Consider the following 23537-nt stretch of genomic DNA (forward strand, 5'->3'; position numbering starts at 1 on the left):
AAGAAAAGGTTAAGGTAATAAAGGAGGCACTGTCCCCCCACAAATATCACCAAACTCAAACCTTTTTTTTTAAAAGGATAGTAAACTACTACAGCCAATTTTTAGCCAACTTATCGACTGTACTGGTCCCCCCCCCCCCTTGCATGTACTGCTGAAGCAGCACCATCGTTGGTCCTGGAAGGCTCCACAGGAGGCAGCTTTCAACAAAGTAAAACAATTGCTGCACTCCTCAACCTTGTTAGTGCACTTTAACCCATCTAAAGAATTGATATTGACCTGCGACACCTCTCCATATGGCATGGGTGCAGTATTGTCCCAGGAAATGGACGACGGCTGAGAGGCCAATAAATTACTTATGAAAAGCCCTCTCGGTGGCTGAATATGATTACTCACAGATCGAGAACGACCGTCAACAGACTTCGGAGTTTAAAAATTCTACCACTACTTACATGGAGGCACTTTACTATTGTCTCTGATCATAAACTGCTTTTGGGCCTTTTCAAAGAAGACAAGGCTATCCCGCCGATAGCCTCAGCAAGAATTCAGCGATGGGCATTAATTCTGTCCGCCTACGAATATACTTTCAAACACTGACCTGGGATATACATAGTGAATACAGACACCCTTAGCCACCTACCCCTGCAAGAAAGCATCGTGTGTACTCCTGTGCCCCAAGAAATCATCCTTGCATTGAATTTTTTTTAAGACACATTACCCGTCTGCGCAAAGCAGATCAGGAACTGGACAAATCAAGATCTGCTTCTGTCCAAAGTGACAGACCAGATACTTAAATGGTTAAATGAGCCGGTCTCCGAGGAAAAGAAACCATTTTTTACCCGCAAATACAAACTGAGTTGTCAGGATGGCACCATTAGGGCACACTGAGGAGCAAGTGTAGTCATTCCTATACCAGGCAGGAAACTGCTCCTAACCAAATTACACAGCGCTCATCCCAGCATTTCTAAAATGAAAATGCTTGCCAGAAGTTAACGTGTGGTGATCTGGTATAGATGCAGATATAGAGAAGTTAGTCAGCAATGCCAACTGTAACAAAAGTTGCCAGCCACAGCCCCACTGCAGCCTTTGGAATGGCCTGGCTGATCCATATAGACTACGTGGGTCCATTCCTAGGCAAAACGTTTTTGCACATAATTGATATACTCTCAAAATGGATGGAGATTTTTGAAGTGAAATCACCTACGTCGCGTGCTACCAACGAAAGGTTACTCCAATGCTTTTCGACTCTCAAATTGCCCAAAGTCATTGTATCAGACAATGGAGCTGTATTTACAAGTGCTGAATTTCAGAACTTCACCAATCTAAACAGCATTAAACACAACTGGACTGTGCCTTACCAACCTGCATTAAATGAGCTTGCCGAGAGAGCCGTCCAAACTTTCAATTCGGAACTAAAAAGTTGTCGGGAGAAACCTTGGAAACCAAAATCTCATGTTTCCTTCTTAGCTACCACACAGCTCCACATGCAACAGCAGGAGTTCCATCAGCAGAACTGCTTATGAAGCGTCATCACAGAATGAGACTGAGCCTCATATTTCCAAATTTGCCAGGGAGGGTGGGGAAGAACCAAGATAATCAGAAAACAAGCCATGATTTGCATAGTAGAGCTGGAAATTTATGGTGGATGAAGCCGTATATGTAAGAAACTTCAGTAGCAGTCCAAGTTGAATCCCAGGAATCACTGTCTGTGAGATTGGATCCCTTTCATACCAAGTAGATGTGGAAGGCTGGATCGTTCATAAACACATGGATCACCTGAGGAGCAGGGAGATGCTTCCACAGTCAGTGTTGCCACCAAGGAATGCCCATTAGCACCAAAGTGCCTGATCGACCTGTTATAGACATAACTGATGTCTCAATTGGATCAAATAATGATGAACAGCCCGTGCCAAAAGAGGTACACATTATCGCAGTTCCTGTTAGTGTCAATCCTGTAGGAGAGCATCAGGCAATAGAATTATGTCACTCTACCCAGAACAGAGAATCACCTCAACGGTTACTGGACTTAATGTATATAAGTCTCTAATCTGAATTCATGACAAAGTGCAAATATGATTATTTCTAAGATTTTTTATATTGTTTTCTATTCATCTGTAAAAGTAATTTGTGTAAATAAGGAATGTTAAGCATTCCTTGGGTATGTAGGGAGGGGAAATGAGGTGATTGCTGCTTCAAGGCCAGCCTTACAGAGTGAGGGTCACCTGGTCAGAACAGCCAATCAACAACGAGCGCAGGGAATCTCATAAGGAGCGGGGTTTTCCTAGTCTGGGGAACGCATTGTAGCCTTGCCAGAGGCATGCAGCTAATCCAGCAGCTCTGAAAATAAAGTTTGTTCAACTAAAAAGCCTCTTGGTAGTACAGCTCAACACAGATCATGATGATAAACCATGCAAATATTCCATTTCTTGAACCCATTCTGCATCATTGTCACCCTGTATCCATGATGAAAAGAGCAAAATCAGTTAAAAATGGTGCTGTTCCCTACAATGTCCCATTCCTCTCCTGATTAGTGCTGGGATCTAAATCATGTGTAAACCAAACATGAGTGTCAATTGACTTTTATAGCCAGGGCTATATCACAGCGAAACTCAATCAAACCCTCTCTAAATCCATATATAAATCCATGTATATACTTTTCAGAACATCTGGTATAACCAGATCAGCAAACCTGGCTAATTTTGAAGTTATATAGCTCAGCATTTACAGATATTTCCTGACTCCAGTGAGTGTTCTGTTTTGTACACAACAGTGAAGCCCAATCTCATTAAAACTACAAGTCCTTCCTCAAAGGAAGGCATCGCTAACAAAATAGATGGTTCATATAAAATAAATTAATGTCAGAGAACTTTCAATTAATGATCACTAAATCAGGATTAATAACACTCAAATCCCCCTAACTTGTTTAGCAAAGCTACTTCAATTGGTTTCATATCAATTCAAACATTTACTTTAGGGATGTTCTGTTGACAATTAGTATCTAAAAAGTATAACTCATAGGCAACCAGAATGATGCAGTCTGCTTTAGACAGAAGATGAGGCTTGCAAATAGAGGCTAAATAATATATATAATGTTGTTTTAAATCTCAATTAAATTGTTCCTTTATCAGTTTTGGATGACAAAGAACACTAAAACTAGTGCATAATAACTGTACTGGCTTTTCACTTCCATAGCCCAGAAACAAAGAGACCAATGCAGCCACACCAATAAAACAAACAAGCTAAATGCAAAGCATAGAGCAAAACTGGGACAAATGGCAGAAATTGTTTTATAGCACAATTTTCTTTTAATGTAATAACAGAGAATTTATCACAGCCTCCTTGTGGTCAGCTGCACATAACCACGTCCCACATTCCATCAGAACTCCAAACCAGTGCAGGATTACATACATGGGCCATTCACTCACACTAATACAGCACTCCTGATCCAAGCACAATATTTAAATACAAACCCATGAGGCAAGCAAAAGCATTCTGCTGTAATTATCTAACAATTAATACCCGGCACCATGAAATGCAGCCCATCCCCAGCCAAGCTTCACCTGGAGACCAAGCACACTTTACAACTCTAATCACTTTTATGTTAAATTTGTTGCCTTTTTTTTGCTGTTGTGTTTGTTCAGACTGAGCTACTGAGTGAACACTTAAGTAGGGCATTGGGACAAAGATTTGCTAAATGTGCTTTTTTATCTGTTCTGTATTAAGATCCTTGATTCAAGGAAAGAATTTCTTGGCAAACATACTTAGTGTATCAGAGATCAGAATAATAGAAAAACTACAGGATATCACAGGGTGTGGTGTGTTTTTCTTACATTTATGATTAAGTACAAACTACTGATTCTTTCAGGTTGGACCCATTTATTATTATGGATTTTAACTACAGTAAATGTGAAAATACATCTAACCTCGCTAAGAATTGATTATTTTCATATTTAATTATTGTAACAGAACAATTATGGTGATGTTCAAATGGGCACTTAAAAAAAAACATCTCCGTTCTTATCCAGAAGCTGCCAACTGCTGCTGCAGTACAGTTAAATAAGCAGCAGGTATCCCAGAAACTCACTCAAATCGACACACTTCACATTTGAGCCCAACAGAGTGTTTTAGCTAGTTATCCAAATCTGAGAGCAGCACAAATAAATTCAATTCTGCCCTCTCCCATCTTTTAAGTATTTGATTTCTAGCAGAGGCCACTGGATCACATTCAGCAGCAGAAAGTAACATTTTGTCCTTTCCTATCACAGGATGTTGAGGACAATTGTAATATTTCTAGTGCCACTGCACCCTGCTTCATATTAGCTAACTCAGTACAGATTGGTCATCAAACCCGGTACCTTCCCTGTATTGGATGCTTCAGATGGGTTTAGCTATTGGGAGCAGCATCTGTCTGAACTCCCAGGCACAAATTTACACTGAAACACCCGAGTGTGCCTTAAAAGAAACTGATATATGCTCCTATCCTTTCACCGCTCTTCCCAAGCATTATTACAATGCACCATTCGACATGATTTCTGTAATGCTGAAGCTCTTTGGATTTGGGTGGCAGAACAGTGTCACTGGAGTTAAAATAAAATATGTATAAGGAACGATCTGCAATCCTCACATTTATTCATAAATTGACATCCCATATACAACTTTCTGCATCAAGCTAATCATGTGAAAGGAGTGGAAAATGTAAGGAGGGGACTAGCGTGGAATTTACAAACTTTGTAGGAAAGTATTTTTTTTGGTGCCTGTTACTTTGATCTTCTGAGAAATGATCCCCTACAGATCTGGATTCATATTTACTCTTTTGTTTCTTTGACCATCCAATCTTTCAACTTGAAGAAAGCGTAATAATCATTTGATGGGACATTAAATTAAGGCTCTGGCAGACTGTTTTGGTGGACTTTCAAAACCCTAAGGCAGTATTCAAAAGCTGTTTTTTTTATATTGTCCTTGTTTCAGTTCGGGTTCTGAGAGATAAGCATCATTGTGTTGCTTTCTGACACTTGCATGACTAAATCTAGCTCCCTTATTCTTGCAGCAGACTCATCCCTCATCCAACAACAGCACAAAATTAGATGAATTCATTCATCTCATCTGGTACAGCATGATTGAGTATCTGTTTACAAAACAGTCATTATAATTCATAGTATGCTAAAAAAAAAAGAGTAATTTCTGTATGATAAGTTGCAATACACACTGGGATATTATTTATTTGATCTGTTGAGTCCTAAATTTCTGTTCATTTATTTTCATATTATGACCTTTAAACACACTTAAAGATCTGGATTGTTATTCAAATTGTATTTCTTATTGGACTGAACTGCATTGTGTTTAAAAAGCAAATCTCAACTGTTCAGCAAACTTTGTTAAAACTCAAACAACTCACCAGGAAAAGTGTTAACATTTTCTTTTCTGCTTGTTACTTATTTTAATATTTTGCTCATTTTCCTTTGCATTTTCTCTGTCTTATCCTGAAAGCATTATGGGCCCCTAGCTTTGATGCACTTCCAAGGAGACCAGCATGCAATTGGATTAGACAATGTGTCAGTAGGATATCCAACAAGAGGAGCCATCGATGCCAAGCCCATCCCTCACACAAAAACAGAGACACATGTTCCAAGAGTTTTTGAATAGCAGTCAGGAGGTGCTTCCCCCACTCCCTGTACCAGAGGGGCTGAGGCTAATTGTTACAAGTCTAACACCAGCTAATGTAGCACAGACTAGACCATCCTGCTCCATTTTGGTCCATATAAAATTGTTAACCAATTAGGAAATTTGCATGAATATTTTTGTTTCAATGCTATGATTGTTAATAACATTATCCATGAGAATGCAGGAAGACAATGCCTTTGAGTTTATGGGGAACAAAAGATGAGATCAGAGGAGTAATGACCATACAAGATATGGCAAGCTTGCCGTATGTTACATAGTTTAACTAAAACCCAAGTGATTCTCATTGATTACAATACATTAAAATAAATAAGGGAGAAGAGGTGCTCTTTTGATGTTGAAAAATACAAAGCTGTTTCTTTTAAGGAGCTATACTGTTACTGTGATTTTACACCTTCAATCAGAGACAATCTGACTGACCCTAGCACCAAAAGTGATTCTACATTTAAAAGCCCTTTTGGGCGAAATATAATCTCGGTCCTAGGCACCTCATACCTAATTAAATATCAACTATCTGCAGATTAAAGGAGCCTTGCGTTCAACTAAAATTGAAGTGTAGGTGTTTTAAATTTAAAATGACATTTAACATGACAGGAATACAACATTAATAGCATTTTCCTTTAAAATAAAAAGTGATATTTTGAAGAAATTGACTTTGGTGTACGGCTCCTTTAATATAATAATTTGAAATTTTCTTAAACTTTTTTTTTTTGCATGCACCTCAGATCATAATTTTCATTCCTTGCATTCTGCTGTGTCTAGTCTAGTGACATTGTTTTACATTTCTAAACTGTCCCATTTTAATCAGGCATTATACAGCACTGCAGAAAAAAGCAACAAGGCTTCTAAGGCAGCTAATTTGTCGATTATCCATAAACTGCACTGCATTTTCCTCCCCTAGTGGTAACCCAAAGTTCACTCTTTGGCATGTTGCCGGTTGGATCAGTTATTTTATAGTATCTGCTCAACAGAACTTCAGCTCTGAAACAGCATAGGAATACCTGATTATGACTCCAACACCATTATGGTTCATTCTCTCTTTAATGTGACTCCAGCTTTGTTATGGTACAACTCTGTTCGAGATGCTCTCTATGGTCATGCTGCATTAACCCTCCTTGTCCTGGTCAACCTTGGCACAGCACTCGATACAGGAGCCCATATAATTCTCCTCAATCATTCCTCCTTTGTTGTCTAACTCAGTGGGATTACCCTTTATATCTGCACATCCCTGTAAAGGTTTTTATTGCTGCCCTGCACTGTCATCCCCAGAGTATCCAAAGATTTATCCATCTAAATGCTGGCCGTCACTAATATAATTTTCAGAAATGGGAGCAGCTTCCACATGTATTCTGACATCCCAGCTCTACCACTTCAGGACCTTCATTAACTTTGCAACCATATCCATGCTTTCATATTGCCTACCCATTATCAGGTTATGGATGAGCCACAGCTTCCCCATCTGATCATCAGGAAGCCTGAAATTATTGTTTCCAGCCCCTGCTAAAAGATCCACTCTCTAGTCACAAAATCCATTGCCCGTTTGAGCCCTCAGTTGGATTGTAAAACAGTATGAAGCTATGGGGTTCTCTTCAACCAAATTGAGCTTCAATCTCCACATAGTAACCTTAATAAACACTGTCTTTATGGACTCATTCATAAATGCCCTCCTCTATTCCAAATAAGCCCCACTGCTACTGAAACCTTGCTCATACTTCTGGCACCTCTAGACTTCATTATTCCAGTGCTTCCCTTCCTCCATAAGCTTCAAACCCAAGTCTCCCCAAAAACAAAGTCATGTTCATTCAAAACCTCTCCCACGCACCCAGCAATCCTGACTGACCTGCACTGACTCAGCATCCACCCCAAATGCAGTACATTTAAACATCTTCAAATCCCTCCACAACCCTGTCACCCCACCTTAATCCTCTCACTCCATCCAGCCTTCTGACTCTCCCTTGCTCACTGTTGGTATCAGAGTCTTCAGCAACTTTGGTCCCACTCTCTCCCTAAGCTCCTTCATCTCTACACATCTCTCTCCTTTTCTAAAGGCCTCACTAAACCCATCTTTTTTGGAAGACTTCCAGCTGTCCCTTTTCTCTCTTTTATAATGCCTATTAAGATGACAATTGTCATGAATTAAAATTGCCCTACTCTAAAGGGGCACAAACAATAAACTAAATTATAAGTAGTTTCAAAAAAGATATAAATAAATTAAAGTAAGACTAACAAATTAAACCAAAATAACATTCCTGGTGTCACTGACGCAATCCAGCCCCCCTTGTGTCCACCTCTCATGGAAGACTTCAAGTGCACCAACGAAGACCAGGCATGGATATAGCTGTGGAAGAGGCATGCAGTCGGGCCAAATGATCCCCTTAACCATATGGATGGCTACGTTGACCAGGCCCAGGAGCATTCTCACAAAGAGGTCCTCCAACTTGCCTGCTCACCTCCCCACTGGATGGCCAAAGATCAGAAGTGTAGAACTGAAGTGCAGCCAAAAACTGAGGAGCAGCCCCTTCAAAAAGTGGAAGGGGGACTGCAACCTCTTACACTCTGACTTATCCAGGCATCAGAAATTGCAGGCAGCCTGCCGAGTCCATGAATTTGTTCAGAAACCTATGGGTGGGACTGCTCTGTGCAACTCTCGATGCCATATGCTCTGTGCGCAGTTGCCTCTTCTAATCTCTCCCTCTATGGCTCAGGATCCATTTCCATTTGTCATACCCGTTGACATTTTGTCTTATTTTAAAGATGCCATGTAACTGAGTTCTTGCTGTACCTCTCCCGAATGAGGGCCCAGCTTGGTTAGAATGCAGTACTGCTGCAATTGTAAATTGAGGAGTTTGGGTTTCATTGAGTTGAGTGAATGAGGTGTATATCACTAAATAAATATATCTTTTTAATGTAGATGAAAATTGAGGCAAAGCAGCCAATTGAATGTAGATTTCAAGACACTGATGATTTGCAACAGTGAGGTCACATTAAAGGGTCTATTACATTAAAGGAATGTAACCAGCAGTAGACTTGTAGATCTCCCTCCAATGGCTGCAGAAAACCAATGACACTGTAGGCTCTCATATATTATATATATAAAAAATCTGTCTACAAATCTATCATTAGATTAAATACTTCTTGTGCATCAAGCTAAACGTGCAGATCAAACTCCTTACATCTGCATTCCTCTGAACATCATACCGCCATACTTTAGATCATAGCACGGCAGGTTCACAAGATTACCAAACTGTAATTAGTATAAATGGGGCAGATTGACACACTGAGATCAGAACAGCACAAAGAAAAAGTATGATAAAGCATCTTCAGTGCTTGGGCCGCCTGTCCCGTTTGGTTCAATTGAACAGCCCTCAGCAGGGAACCTGGATACAGCAGGATATGACAAGGTGTTGTTCCTCAAACTCAATTTATCTGTTCAAATTTCCCTGAAGTTCACCAAGGGGGAGAAAGAAATGGAATGGGATGAAGTGGGGGGGGGGGGGGGGGGAGGAGGAGGAGGAGGAGAGAGGGGGGGGTGGTGGAAACAAAATTGTCCAAACTTTGGGTAGCTGTTTCACGCCACCTGCTGGACAGATCAGCATGTATTCTGGCACCATGTCAAGAGGGGAGATAGAGGGAAAGTAAGTGAGAAATTCACCTAAACTCAAGCTATTGCCAGCTAACATTCTTGAAAATAGCAACAGTAAAAGAAAATTAAAGATGAGTATGGTCTCTCAAACATGTATGTGAATGCATGCTATGAATGTGGCGTGTGAAGGAGAGAGCACGAGACTGAGCAGGAGGGAAGGTGAGCAAGACGGATTGATTGGTCTCCACTTTGAAGTTTTGAAGCTTTATTAACAGATGCAACTCCATCAACTTGTGCTGGAAGATTAATCTAAAAGCCTGCGAAAGATGTATTATAAACTGTCAGGAGTATCTTATCAAGGATCCGGCTGTGTTTACCTTGGACCTCTTGCCCTCTGCCCCTCTGAACAAAGTGGTCTGAGTCCTTCTTTCTCAGACTTCTGAGTTAACCAGTAATTCTTTCATTCCTCACTCCTGCCCAGTCCTATTTCTATGTCAATTTCAATCGTGCAATGCAAAGGGGAAACACATTCATGGAACAGTTGCTCTCCTGAACTGAGACTGTGGGTGTGAAGGCTGTTTAATCCCCTCATTCCCTCCAACATTAAACGAATATGAAACAATCATAGCGGGTGATTTGTTATTGCTCAAATCCACTCAAGAACTGCCATTTTCACTGCGCCCTGGGACTTTTAAAAATGAAAAACTGCAGCATGCAGGCAAACTGTGCCACACATGGTAAGTGTTAAAATTCACAAGTTTCTGAGTGGGTTGTCATGCCATGTAAAATCACTTCCCTTAATTCTCATCTCTCATTTTGAAATTATCTATATTTTGGAACAGGCACAACGAGATGTAGGATTACAAACTGGAGTCTGCACCAACTGACACCAGCACTTCCTGACCATGTCAAACCATCTGTTATAGCATAATATTCCAGTAACTAAGCCAAGAACACATACACTCTATTTCATATTGTAGTAAATACACAGTACCTTTGTGCATTGTAATGGTCAGAATTCTACTATATTACATATAATACTATTCAATACATTCCAATGTAATGTGCAGTATGATCTTATGTTGAATGCATTGTACTGTATATTAAATGGCATGCATTGTACTCTTGATTTGCAAGGCTGCATTGGGAACGTTTGGTGTGTTCAGAGGTTTTACAGTGGGGTGACCCATTACTTTTAATCTTTCTTGGAGTTCTAATGTTCGTGTATGCATCGACACCACACTGTCCCACCGCCACCCAATTATGCATTCCTCTTGACCGAGTCTGCGGGCTGGTGGGCACCGGTAATTCGCATATTAAAACCCATCGTATTCAGGAAGAACGTGCAACCTTTCATCCCAAACTGAGAATCGGTCATGTGTCGGAACAAAATGAAGCCGAACAAGGTCTGCGGGGAATGCGGGGCGTTTCATCATCGCGTTTCTTTGTGAAACTGATTAGAACGAACCCTGGTCAATGGCAAATCAGTTTCACAAAATGCAACAAATTCCAATGTTTTTTTTAAATTAAAATTATTTTGACACAAATGCAGACATTTGCTCAGATCATTTTTTTCCCCCTTGTTAGTTATTGGCTTTCCCTGAAATGTACAGACTTTCCTGACACCACCAATGATTAACCACGCCAGATTCCAGCAGGGTGGATCTCCTCCCTGTTGATGCCGCTTGGAGAATGGTAAGTTTTCATACGTGTTTTTTTTGGGGAAAGTTGCCGCGTGAACGGGTCTCCGAACTTCCCAAAACTTTGGGTGGGTGAGGGGTGGGTAGAAGAGGAAGAATCCCTCAATGGTTTGCAACAAGATGCTTGTAACTAACTACAAACGACAGACAGCTTGTCAAATATGCACATGGGTTAAATCTAAAAATACTGTAATTCATTTATACAAACTCGGAATCGGTGAGAAAGGGGTGGCAACACTTCGAGGGATCTGAGCCCCGGTACAAACATCATCCCGTTCGGTACATCTCGCATTAGCAAACTTAAATGTAACAAAAGCGAGAAAGGTTACAACTGTGGTTTTACATACAGCATTGCAATCATTTTTCAAATATTTCTGTGCATAAATGCAACTGCATTTCTTTGTAGTTTAACGATCAATGATCCCCCCGCCCACCCCTGGATGTCTTGGATTGTCCCTTCACGTCCCAGTGTCTCAGAGAGAGGGAGAGGCTGTGACGAGCTGCGGGGAAGGTGAGATTCACTGAAGGAGAGAGGAATAACTCCTCTCTCCCCACCCGGCAGCCTCTCCCCACCCCTGCAGAACAAAGAGCGAGATTCACATGCACTTGCGTTTCAAATTCAACTGGAACTTCACAAGAAACGGAACAGGGACAACCTCTCGGTGCCGCCATCAAGAACCGATGGGGTCTGCCCTCGCCTGGGTAAAAAGTGGGGAGGGACACTTGCGATTCTCTGATTGCCCTTTGCATTTTCTTCATGCCCCTAATCTGAAGTTAAGAGACTTGCAGCGCCGAGTATCAACAGCCTGGCTCTAGACACCTTGGAGCCGCCTCCATTCACAAAAAACCTGAAACTGCCTCCAACAACAAGCTCACTCCGACCGAATTCCATTATCTCTCTAATGGAATTCAATGAATAAAAAAAAACTTACTTTGCGTTTTGGGAATGCCAGGCGACAGTGTCCAAACTCTTGGCTAATGGTAGAGCACTCCTGCACAGCGCGAATATAACTCCCCAGTAATATTTCCACAGCGAGTCCCATTTAGCCATTCTCCAGACTGAGGTGAGGCAAGTCAGAAGGTGATCTCCGGGAAATGAGCGGATCTCTCAGGAATGACTGGCTCACTCTCTCGATACTGTGTGTTTGGATTGTATCCTCACAGTTATATCCCTCTCTGAATCGTATCCTTTTTTTCTGTCTCTTTGGATTAAGGCAGGAATTTATCCTTTTCCACAGGAATGTATCCCTCTCTCAGGATTGTACCTTTCTTTTCCAGATCACTCCCGCTGGATCCCTATGACGGCTCGGCACCGTCTCTCAACTCCTGTGGTTGCCGTAAGCTTTACTCTGCTTCTCACTGCTGTTCCTGTTCCCCCGTGGAGATGTCTCTCTCTGGGACGGAAGTCCTCCAAAGGCTCAGGTCAGCGATGGCTGCAGGGTGTCCATGTGCAATCGGCTTCGCCTGCTCACTGACTCGCTGCGATTCCGCTTGGCTCCCGATAACTCTACTTGCTGCCTCTCCACTCGCTCCCCGCTCACTGCCCACCTAACCTGCTCTACCTCCTTGTCCCGCCTCTCAGGCACGCTGTAGACACCACTAATCCTCCTACCAATCACAACCGCCCTGAGCCGCACTCAGCCAATCAACCAAAATCCGAAAGGGGTCCTCACGCAGGGTTCTTCAAGGCAGATTTAACGTTGTCCGAATGGACAGTAAACTTTTAAAACGATGCTGCGCAATTTATTGGTAATTACATTATACAAACATTGTTGCATTAATCAACATCCAATAAGCCGCCTAATAGCAATTTATGATCGCCCTTAAACCATATATTTTAATTGCATCGTAATTATTCATTTATAAAACTTTAAAATGTTTAACAAGTTTTGTTAAATATTCTTTTCCCACTGTTCTCCTTCCCTACAGATGCATGTAGTTTATTAAGCATGTAATTTTCTTTTACAGATTGAGAAATTACCACATTTCAATAGAGAAAATAACATATGTATTTGTAACATTTGTATGTTCATTTGTAAATCGTTTGATGTTTGAAATCGTGCTTCGCTGGCCGGTGAGGCATTTAGAGAGAGAGATCCGCGGCGTCAGCCTCATCCTCTATGGGAGTTCCCGACTACCAGGAGCTCGGAGCATTTCAACGAAGCATCAGTGAAAGAGGATGAAATAAAGTTAAATTGGGACTCAATAAAACACGAGCTAATGGGAAAAGGGGAGCCTGGTCACGGTTGATTGACATATATTTCGACCCAGTGATATATTATACTACAATTAAGCACATGGATTCAGTTATTCGAACAACGGAAGGTTTTTCCCCCCTAAACGATTAAAATAAATAACGGCAATCCAAGTCGAATCAGAGTCTGTCTGACACTGACAGGAAGAAGCCAGTACTGTAATAGTGAGGTGACATGAATTCATTTTGAGCATTGTTGGTGTAAACTCTGTGATAAGATGGAACCGAAATAAATGTTATAAATCACACAGTGCCCAGCTGTTATAAGAATACTGTAGCTAAGCCTGTCAGACCAGCAATCCCTGTTTAAGTCCTGCTTTGTGCTAAGTTAGGTGATTGATTGGGATAGTGAAAGCGATACTACAACCGGACTATGACGGAAAACCTCACCTGGAGTACTTACTGAAATGGGAAAAAAAAATCAATCAGAAGGTGTAAGACCAAAAGAGAGCGAGAACAAATTCAATGTGTCAAGGAATGTGTCAACACACCCGGCTGTTGATTATCATAACCCTAAACTCAGACTGCTTCACCATAACCCTATCCTCCTCATTGTTTGTTCAAGTGACCATTCTTAGTACGGGAGGTTGAAAGGCGGGTGCCAAAAGGCGATTGGGCCACAGGCGATATGAGAGACACATTCGATTCCTGTATCGATCAGCATCCAAAGCGTGCACACACAGGCACGCAGCAGCTTCCAGCAGGATCCCAGATAGTAATGAGGAGATTACTTTTCTCCTCCTAATGTGAGGACACTGAGGCTAGTATCCCCAAAACAAGCTTATTTAAGATCTGCTAACTCAGACTGGGAATTGAACCTTCCGACCTGCAGAGTTGAACAGTTCACTGTTTTTATCGTTACTTCTTTTCTCTCTCTGTTGATATCGCTTTGGCTCTATCTTTTTCCGCATGTGTGCTGTTGTCTTCCTTTATCCCTGACACGTAAATTAAATTTCCCCTTTCTGAACAAGCATTTTTCACGGTGACTAGAGTGATAAAATTCCTGATGTGAGCAAAATCAGCACAGTTCCATTCTTTCGCAAAGCAAGTCATTACTGTTCATGAGCTTCGGAATCAAACTTCTAGGTCCCTTGCGTCGAAAATGTAAATTTAGGATTATATTTAGGGTCGATTTCAAGTAAACTTTTACATTTGTTTTTTTCCCCACAATTCCTTTTTGTCTCTGGCGGGAGTTACGGCATTATAAGATGGTGTATAAGGTTGCATTAAATAATGTTTAGAGTGAGTACTGGGACTGATGGTCTTTTCCTGCTCTTACGTTTATTGATGGAGAAAACTAATTAGGTGACAGGTTGTAGGAAGTAAACACGGGTTTCGAAAGTTTTGGAACGAGTTATTTTAGCACAAAGATAACAGCGTAGCAGAAAGGAAGCGCAGAATGAACAAGGCATTTGGAACCCAGTTAATCACCGCAGAATTCTCAATCCAACATAGAGAAGGCAAATCGGACTCAATCTCCACAAAAATGGCAACAATATTCCCAGCGTTAGAAGTGACAAAAACCAAGAAAATAAAAGGAATATATTTTAAAATAACCATTTTATAACCAAAATATTTATCTGAAGAAGGATTTAGTCAAACTCACTGCGAGCTCCCACTTACAATAATAAAATCTTGCTTGATTGTCGTTTGTTCTCTGACTAGAATAGTATAGCTATTTACATTTCGATACCATTCTTTACATGCAGAAAGATACCTTAAGCATTTCTCAGGGCATAGGGGAAATGTGAACACCGTGCAGGGAAAAAGAAATTAAAAGGTAAGGGTATGAAACCTTGTCAAATGAAACCGTTGGAAGGCTTTTGAAAGCAGAGTATTGCGTTGGCAAGCTGGAAGATTTTAACGAGTGAGTTCAGTGGCCGGGAGACAATAAATGACGGAGAGCAACCTCCGACAGAGGAGGCGAAGGAGATGAGAACTACTGAGATAATAGGCTATATATTGGATAGACGTTGTGATTATTAACAGGACTGCAATAATTGGATTTGTTTAATAATCCTTGCTGAGTTAGCATTGCCTGTCTGAAATTAGCATCCTCTGCATTCATGGCATTAAGAAAAGTTACAAAGTCGTATGGCATTATGAAAGAAATGAATACTCTCCGAGGAGTGGATACCAGGCTTGCTACTCAGTGTAATTATCATTATTATTAGAGCTCTGGTGTGATACAAAAACTGCAGTATTTTAGCTGCTTGCGTGTTCAGGAGAGATATGTGGGTTGTGATATGTTTGTTCAGGGATAATTGAGGAAATCAGCTCATTTCTAGATTGTGAGTAGATGCACGTATGACGAGAAGCAAAGAATAAATACGAATTAGCTGACAGGTTTACAGGTATGTACCTATAAATGTAAACATAGACCCAACAAATCAAAGATATTTCCATATAACTGTTTATATTAGTCTTAGAACCAGAAATATTTTATTTAAAACACATTTTTATTTTTGTTGTTATTATCAGTATTCTAATTTTAAATATCCCACGTAGGTTGGTTATGGTGCAGCTCAGGGCACTGGTGAGCGGATCCGTGGAAAGTGGATACTCGGTTCCTCCGAATGTTATTTTATTCTGCGGTAGCCAGCGCCTCCTGCCGGCAGCTGCTTCATTGCACCTCCGGCCTGGCCACTTTCGCCGGCAAATCGCGACAGCCGGTGTGGACTGCGAGCAAGGATGAAACCTGGATAATTCCCTTAGTACTTCATTAAATCTTCACCAACTGCGGCACTTTTGTTTGATTCATTTAGTGTCACTGCCACATGGACTATTATTACTTTGAGAATTTCGTATTCCGTTTCAATCGTGCTCATTTGGCAACTTAGCTGCAAATTCTATCTTTGTCATACTTTATCGCCTCCAGTGAGACTCTCTCTTACCCTTTTCCAGCTGTTTCTTTCTCAGTGTCTGCTTCCTTCTCAGTTTCTGTTTCTTTCAGGGTCCGTTTCCAATTCTGCCAATCATTCCTCTATCACTGTGGTCTTTTTTTAATTCTTTCACAAGATGTGGGCGTCACTGGCTAGGTCACATTTATTGCCCTCGAGAAATGATGGTGAGCCTCTTTTTGAACCCCTGTATTTATACCCACAGTGCTGTTAGGAAGGGAGTTCCAGGATTTTGACCCAGCAGCATTGAAGGGATGGTGATATAGTTCCAAATGAGGATGGTGTTGACTTGGCCGGGAACTTGCAGGTGGTGGTGTTCCCATGCATCTGTTATCCTTGACCTTCTAGGTGGTAGAGGTTACAGGTTGGGTATGTGCTGTTGAAGGAGTCTTAATTGCTGCAGTGCATCTTCTTTATGGTGTACACATCACTGCCACTGGGCATTGGTGGTGGAGAGGGTGAATCGTTAAGGTGGCAGATGGGATGCTAATCAAGCAGGCTGATTTATCCTGGGTGGAGTTGAGCTTCTTGAGTGTTACTGGAGCTGTACTCATCCAGACAAGTGGAGAATATTCCATCCTACCTTGTGCCTTGTAGAAAGTGGACAGGCTTTGGGGAGTCTGGAGGTGAGTTACTCGCTGCAGGATTTCCAGTGTCTGATTTGAGCCTATTCACTTCCAATCCCATCAATCTCATCAGCCATGCTTAACCTATTAAATGACATCATGCTAACTCTAACCTCATCAAACATAGTAGAATCCCATCTCACAATTACAATAATAATAATCCAACAAACGACTCACTGGCACATTAAAAACAGTCACACATTCCCCAACATACACACTCACACTAATTAATTGGACACATATGCTGACATATGAAACATCACCCATACTGCCCCAAACACATTAATTTCACCTCATACAGCATATAGTAATTAGCCTAAACACAATCACAATCATCCCATTAAGTTAAGATGAGGCATTGATAACATTCTGACTGTCTCCCTAAAGACTTGTGTTCCAGAACTTGCCGTGCCCCTAACCAAGCTGTCCCAGTACAGCTACAACACTGGCATCTACCCGACAATGCGGAAAATTACCCAGGTATGTCCTGCCCACAAAAAGCAGGACAAATCTAACCCAGCCCCTTCAGCCTACTCTCACCAGCAAAGTGATGAATGCTATCAAGTAGCACTTACTCAACAACAACTTGCTCAGTGATGATCAGTTTGGATTCCAACAGCACAACTCAGTTCCTGACCTCATTACGACCTTGGTCCAAACATGGACAAAAGAGCTGAACTCCAGAAATGAGGTGAGAATGACTGCCCTTGACACCAAGCCTTAGTAAAATGGAAGTCAATGGGAATCAGAGAAAACTCTCCACTCGTTGGGGTCATACCTAACACAATGGAAGAGGGTTGTGGTTGTTGAAGACCAATCAACCTGGCCCTGGGGCATTGCTGCAGGAGTTCCTGACAGTAGAGTGCTGGCCCAACCATCTTCAGCTGTTTCATCAATGGCCTTCCCTCCATAATAAGGTCAGAGTAGAGATGTTCATTGATCATTTCATAGAGTTAAATACTATTCACAACTCCTTGGATACTGCAGAAGTCCATGCCTGCATTCATGGGCAGCATTCAGGCTTGGGCTGATAATTGGCAATTAACATTTGTGCGACATAAGTGCCAGGCAAACAAGAAGGAAGAACCTGATCATTTCCCCCTGATATTCAGTGGCATTATCATCACTGAGTCCCCCACCATCATCATCCTGGGCATCACCATTGACTAGAAACTTAATTGGACCAACCACATGAATACTGTGCCTACAAGAGCAGGTCAGCAGCTGGGAATTTCTGCTGTGAATAACTCAGCTCCTGACTCCTGACAGCTGTCCGTCATCTATAAGGTACAAGTGAGGGGTGTGACGGAATACTCTCCACTTGCTTAGGTGAGTGCAGCTCCAACAATGCACAAGAAGTTTGACACCACCCAGGCCAAACAGCCCACTTGATTGGCACCCCATCCACCATCTTAATTATTCGCTCACTCCACCATGGCTGCAGTATATACCATACACAAGATGCACTGCAACAACTTGGTATGGCTCCTTCAGCACCTTCCAATCTCTTGTGTGGTACCACCTAGAAAAATAAGGGCAGCAGGTGCATGGGAACACCATCGCCTATAACTTACCTTCCAAATCACACACAACCCTGAGTTGGAAATATATTGCCATTTCTTCACTGCTGTTGGGTCAAAATTCTGGAACTTCCTATCTATCGGCACTGTGTGTGTACCTACATCACATGGACTGCAGCAATTCAAGAGGTAGCTCAACACCACCTTCTCAAGAGAAAAACACATTAGAATTTATATTAAATTATCAAACATACTCAGACTAACCCATGCAATCTTTTGATGCAATTCATCAAATACACTAACCCAATTATTGCTCTCAAAATCACACCCATCCTACCAAACATATTAATAACCCAAAATATACTAGCACCACCAACACTATCCCATCAAACACACTTGACACATCGCCCATAAATCATGCTCAAGTTACCAATGAAACATGGTCACACACCTGCCAATTTTGTATTGCCTCAGTCCCTAAAGAAACTTCGCAAAAGAAGCCGTCACCTAGTCAAAAACTCATCTTCACATTAACCCCACCAAACACATTCACATTTGCATGAATTACACACAAACGCAAATCACATCAGGCAGGCCTTAGGTTCCCAACAGAAAGGAGACTTTCTTTCCAATTTTGAGCTGCTAGACATCCCAATTACATAGGACAGGTGCCAATTGAAAATCACCACCCATATAATTCCCCAATTGCTGGTGATAGCCACATTACATGAGTTTTATTTGTTTCTTGAATGTGGGAAAAGCTGACAAGGATTCATTTATTGGTCATTCCTAGTTACCCTGAGTAGGTGGTGGTGGTCTGTTGCTAGCAATTGTTTGTACAACTGAGGGGATTGCTAAACCACTTCAGAGTACAACTAAGAGTGAAGCATGCAATGTGGGTCAGGAGTTATATGTAAGCTATGCTGGCTGGGGACGACAGCTTCCCTTCCTTCAAGGATATAAGAAGTAGTTTTTTATGGGTTTTAATAAAACTTGGGCAGCTTTTCAGGCATGGTCAATTTCATTTTCCAGTCACAGCCTACAAATGATATGTGTTATTAGTTTAATTTTATTATTTACAGTGGAATTTGAACCCACAACCTCTAGATCATTATCCTAGTTCTGCAGTCACCTCACCTTAAGGAAATTATGATCTAGTTTATTGCAAATGTAAACTCTGATGAATAGTATATATAGGTTGAGGTGGGGAGTAAAAATTAAAAACTTGAACTCTTTATATTTTTTAAAATATTTCTGTTACAATGTGAAGTTTCATCTGACTTTGTGATCTAGGGCTGCAAGCAAATGGTGGAAAGTTATTATGTTAGGATTTAGCTTTAGACATTTAAGTGCTGTGTCCAAGGGAAGCAGAAAAGAAGGAGGAGAGATGGCTAGACATGTAATCGTGTTAAAGCAAGACAATAAATTTTATTTTAATGAGACAGACAACTTTCTCCCCACTCTTCACTGCTGAACCTCGCCAAATAATTAATCCTGACCATTAGAAAAAAGCACATTAGTAAGCATTTTTATGTTTATAGTTTAATGCACAGTCCATTTTAATCTACCGTCTTCCAAAATCAGAGAAGCTTCTGTGAGAACAAGTCGAAATACAGTGACAAATTTTTTCTGTTTGACACCAGGGCTTCTTTGAAAGCATGAAATGTTGGAAAGGTAAAGGTGCATTCTAGTTCATTAGAAGCAAAGACACATTTGCAGATGTATGGTCCAAGATAGTGAACTCAAAATGATATCTGGAATAAAACTCAAAAACTCAGTTCTGTCTACGTTCCCCAGTAATCTTCATGTGCATAGCTTCCACACTGGAAGATAGCTGCCTTCTGCATCAGTGTGATATTTGTCTTTTTCCACAACAGCTTCCTGTGGCCTCTTTGGTCAGTGAGATTGATATCTCACTGACCAAAGAGGCCACTGGACTAGGGATATAAATACTGTGGCTACAAGAACAGGTCAGAGGCTAGGGATAGTGTGATGAATAACCCACTTCCTAACTCCCCAAAACCTGTCCACCATCTACAAGGCACAATTCAGGAGTGTGATGGAATACGCCCCACTTGCCTGAATGAGTGCAGCTCCCACAACACTCAAAAAGCTCGACGCCATTCAGAACAGAGCAGCCCACTGGATTGGTAGCACATCCACAAACATTCATTCCCTCCACCATCGACACAAAGTAGCAGCAGTGTGTACCATCTACAAGAAGCACTGCAGGAATTCGCCAAGACTCCTTCAACAGCACCTTCCAGACCAACGACCACTACCATCTAGAAGGACAAGGGCAGCAGGTAGATGGGAACGCCACCACCCGGAAGTTCCCCTCCAAGTCACTCACCTTCCTGACTTGGAAATGTATCGCTTTTCCTTCACTGTCGCTGGGTCAAAATCCCGGAAATCCCTTCCTAACTGCACTGTGGGTGTACCTACATCACATGGACTGAAACAGAACAAGAAGGCAGTTTACCATCACCTTCTCAAGGGCACCTAGGGATGGTCAATAAATGCTGGCCCAGCCAGTGAAGCCCACATCCCATGAATGAATTTTTTTAAAAATAGGACCTGAGTCTTTCCTGTCACATTTCTGCAACAACAAAGCCAGTTGAACAGTGCTCTGATCACCCCAAATTTTCTGCTTCAGCTAATTTGAATAATTCTGATGCCAATGCAGTTTTACCCTGTGAATGGGACAAGCCTAATGGGGAAAGCAGAAATTATAGTCTTCATTTTCAAATTAAAGGGATGTACACATTATGTACACATTAGATGCTATATATGGTAACAAATATTTATTTCAGTTTTTTGAAGATTTAAAATTAATTGCCAGTCTTGGCAGAGGTGAGAAGGGAAGGAATTCTGGAATAAATGAAGTTCTGGCTAGCAGGCTACTCCATATTTGTAGCCAGTTTACAAGCTTTGGCAGGGTCAATAATGGAGTTACAAGTTGTGATTTTTGGCACACATCAGCGTGCATCACTTGTTGCTGGTCTAAATTGCCAACAAATATTTTGTTTTAGTTTGTACCAGTTAAAAGATGTTATACAGTGCCTGGGGAGCTTTGAAAACAAGCTCAGAATGAAGTTCACAGTGAGTTCTATGCAGCAAACAGTTTAGGGCCACTAATCGCATTTCCTTTTTAAGCATCCTCCCATTGTGCTGAACTCTTGGAAAGATTTTTTTTAGGGACAAGCAATTATCTGTAATACTGGAAACAACTGGGGGGCAATTGTAATCTAACTCACTGGTGCAAACCTATGGGATCAGGTGGAATGAGGTGAAATGTGTGGTTTTGCACCCCACCCAATAATAATCTCCAATGATTTAAATGGAGAGCACCATCGGGCACGGTCTAACACTAGCATTGCAGCTGATCACACCAGTTTTACAATGACAAGGTTAGGTTAAAATTGCTCCCAAAGATTCAGAAAGGCCCAGGAAAAAAATCCATGCTAGATAATATTTTCAAAAAATTCATTTTAACTATTAAGGCCCGTGTCCTTTTAAATTTTAATTAGTCATGCAACTTATCTTTAACACCTGATCTAAATAGATGGTAGAAACAATGGGCAATACCTCTGACCATACAATAGCAAATTTGTCACAGCGCTTAAAGCTTTTCATGTTTCATGTGTTACTCTGATAAACTTTACAGCCTGTATGAGGACTGAGCAGTGCAGGTACACAGAGATAAAAACAAAAAAACTGCGGATGCTGGAAATCCAAAACAAAAACAAAAACAGAATTACCTGGAAAAACTCAGCAGGTCTGGCAGCATCGGCGGAGAAGAAAAGAGTTGACGTTTCGAGTCCTCATGACCCTTCGACAGAACTTGAGTTCGAGTCCAAGAAAGAGTTGAAATATAAGCTGGTTTAAGGTGTGTGTGTGGGGGGCGCAGAGAGAGAGAGAGAGAGAAGTGGAGTGGGGGTGTGGTTGTAGGGACAAACAAGCAGTGATAGAAGCAGATCATCAAAAGATGTCAACAACAATAGAACAAAAGAACACATAGGTGTTAAAGTTAAAGTTGGTGATATTATCTAAATGAATGTGCTAATTAAGAATGGATGGCAGGGCACTCAAGGTATAGCTCTAGTGGGGGTGGGGACAGCATAAAAGATTTTAAAATTTTTATAAAAAAAATAATGGAAATAGGTGGGAAAAGGAAAATCTATATAATTTATTGGGAAAAAAAAGGAAGGGGGAAACAGAAAGGGGGTGGGGATGGGGGAGGGAGCTCACGACCTAAAGTTGTTGAATTCAATATTCAGTCTGGAAGGCTGTAAAGTGCCTAGTCGGAAGATGAGGTGTTGTTCCTCCAGTTTGCGTTGGGCTTCACTGGAACAATGCAGCAAGCCAAGGACAGACATGTGGGCAAGAGAGCAGGGTGGAGTGTTAAAATGGCAAGCGACAGGGAGGTTTGGGTCATTCTTGCGGACAGACAACAGGTGTTCTGCAAAGCGGTCGCCCAGTTTACGTTTGGTCTCTCCAATGTAGAGGAGACCACATTGGGAGCAACGAATGCAGTAGACTAAGTTGGGGCAAATGCAAGTGAAATGCTGCTTCACTTGAAAGGAGTATTTGGGTCCTTGGACAGTGAGGAGAGAGGAAGTGAAGGGGCAGGTGTTGCATCTTTTGCGTGGGCATGGGGTGGTGCCATAGGAGGGGGTTGAGGAGTAGGGGGTGATGGAGGAGTGGACCAGGGTGTCCCGGAGGGAGCGATCCCTACGGAATGCCGATAAGGGGGGTGAAGGGAAGATATGTTTGGTGGTGGCATCATGCTGGAGTTGGCGGAAATGGCGGAGGATGATCCTTTGAATGCGGAGGCTGGTGGGGTGATAAGTGAGGACAAGGGGGACCCTATCATGTTTCTGGGAGGGAGGAGAAGGCGTGAGGGCGGATGCGCGGGAGATGGGCCGGACACGGTTGAGGGCCCTGTCAACGACCGTGGGTGGAAAACCTCGGTTAAGGAAGAAGGAGGACATGTCAGAGGAAATGTTTTTGAAGGTAGCATCATCGGAACAGTTCAACGGATCCTTTTACCCATCTCCAATATTCTCCCTCCACCTGGACCCCTCCCTCTGGATTCTTACCTTCTCTTGATCTTTTCATTGAGAACTGTCGGTGTGACATTAGTCGTCTCAATTTCTCTGCTCCTCTCACCCATTCTAACCTGTCTCTCTCTGAACTTACTGCACTCCATTCTCTCAGGTCCAACCCTGACATTGTCATCAAACCCGCTGACAAGGGTGGTGCTGTTGTTGTCTGG

The 23537-nt window shown here is 41.8% G+C and overlaps 1 protein-coding gene across 2 annotated transcripts in view; it reads right to left on the bottom strand.

The window, feature by feature from the left end:
- The window catches only part of efnb1 (ephrin-B1), a 229906-nt gene extending 217398 nt beyond the window's left edge, over nt 1-12508 (bottom strand). The window contains exon 1 of one of the 2 annotated variants that reach the window (XM_041195082.1): nt 11892-12508. In XM_041195082.1, coding sequence (XP_041051016.1) covers nt 11892-12010 — 119 coding nt within the window. In that variant the 5' untranslated portion in view covers nt 12011-12508. The remainder of the gene's footprint in view (nt 1-11891) is intronic. The other variant, XM_041195081.1, reaches the window with a different exon arrangement.
- Between the last annotated feature and the right edge of the window lie 11029 nt (nt 12509-23537).

The sequence above is a fragment of the Carcharodon carcharias genome, chromosome 9, assembly GCF_017639515.1.
Source record: "Carcharodon carcharias isolate sCarCar2 chromosome 9, sCarCar2.pri, whole genome shotgun sequence".
Classification (NCBI taxonomy): domain Eukaryota; kingdom Metazoa; phylum Chordata; class Chondrichthyes; order Lamniformes; family Lamnidae; genus Carcharodon; species Carcharodon carcharias.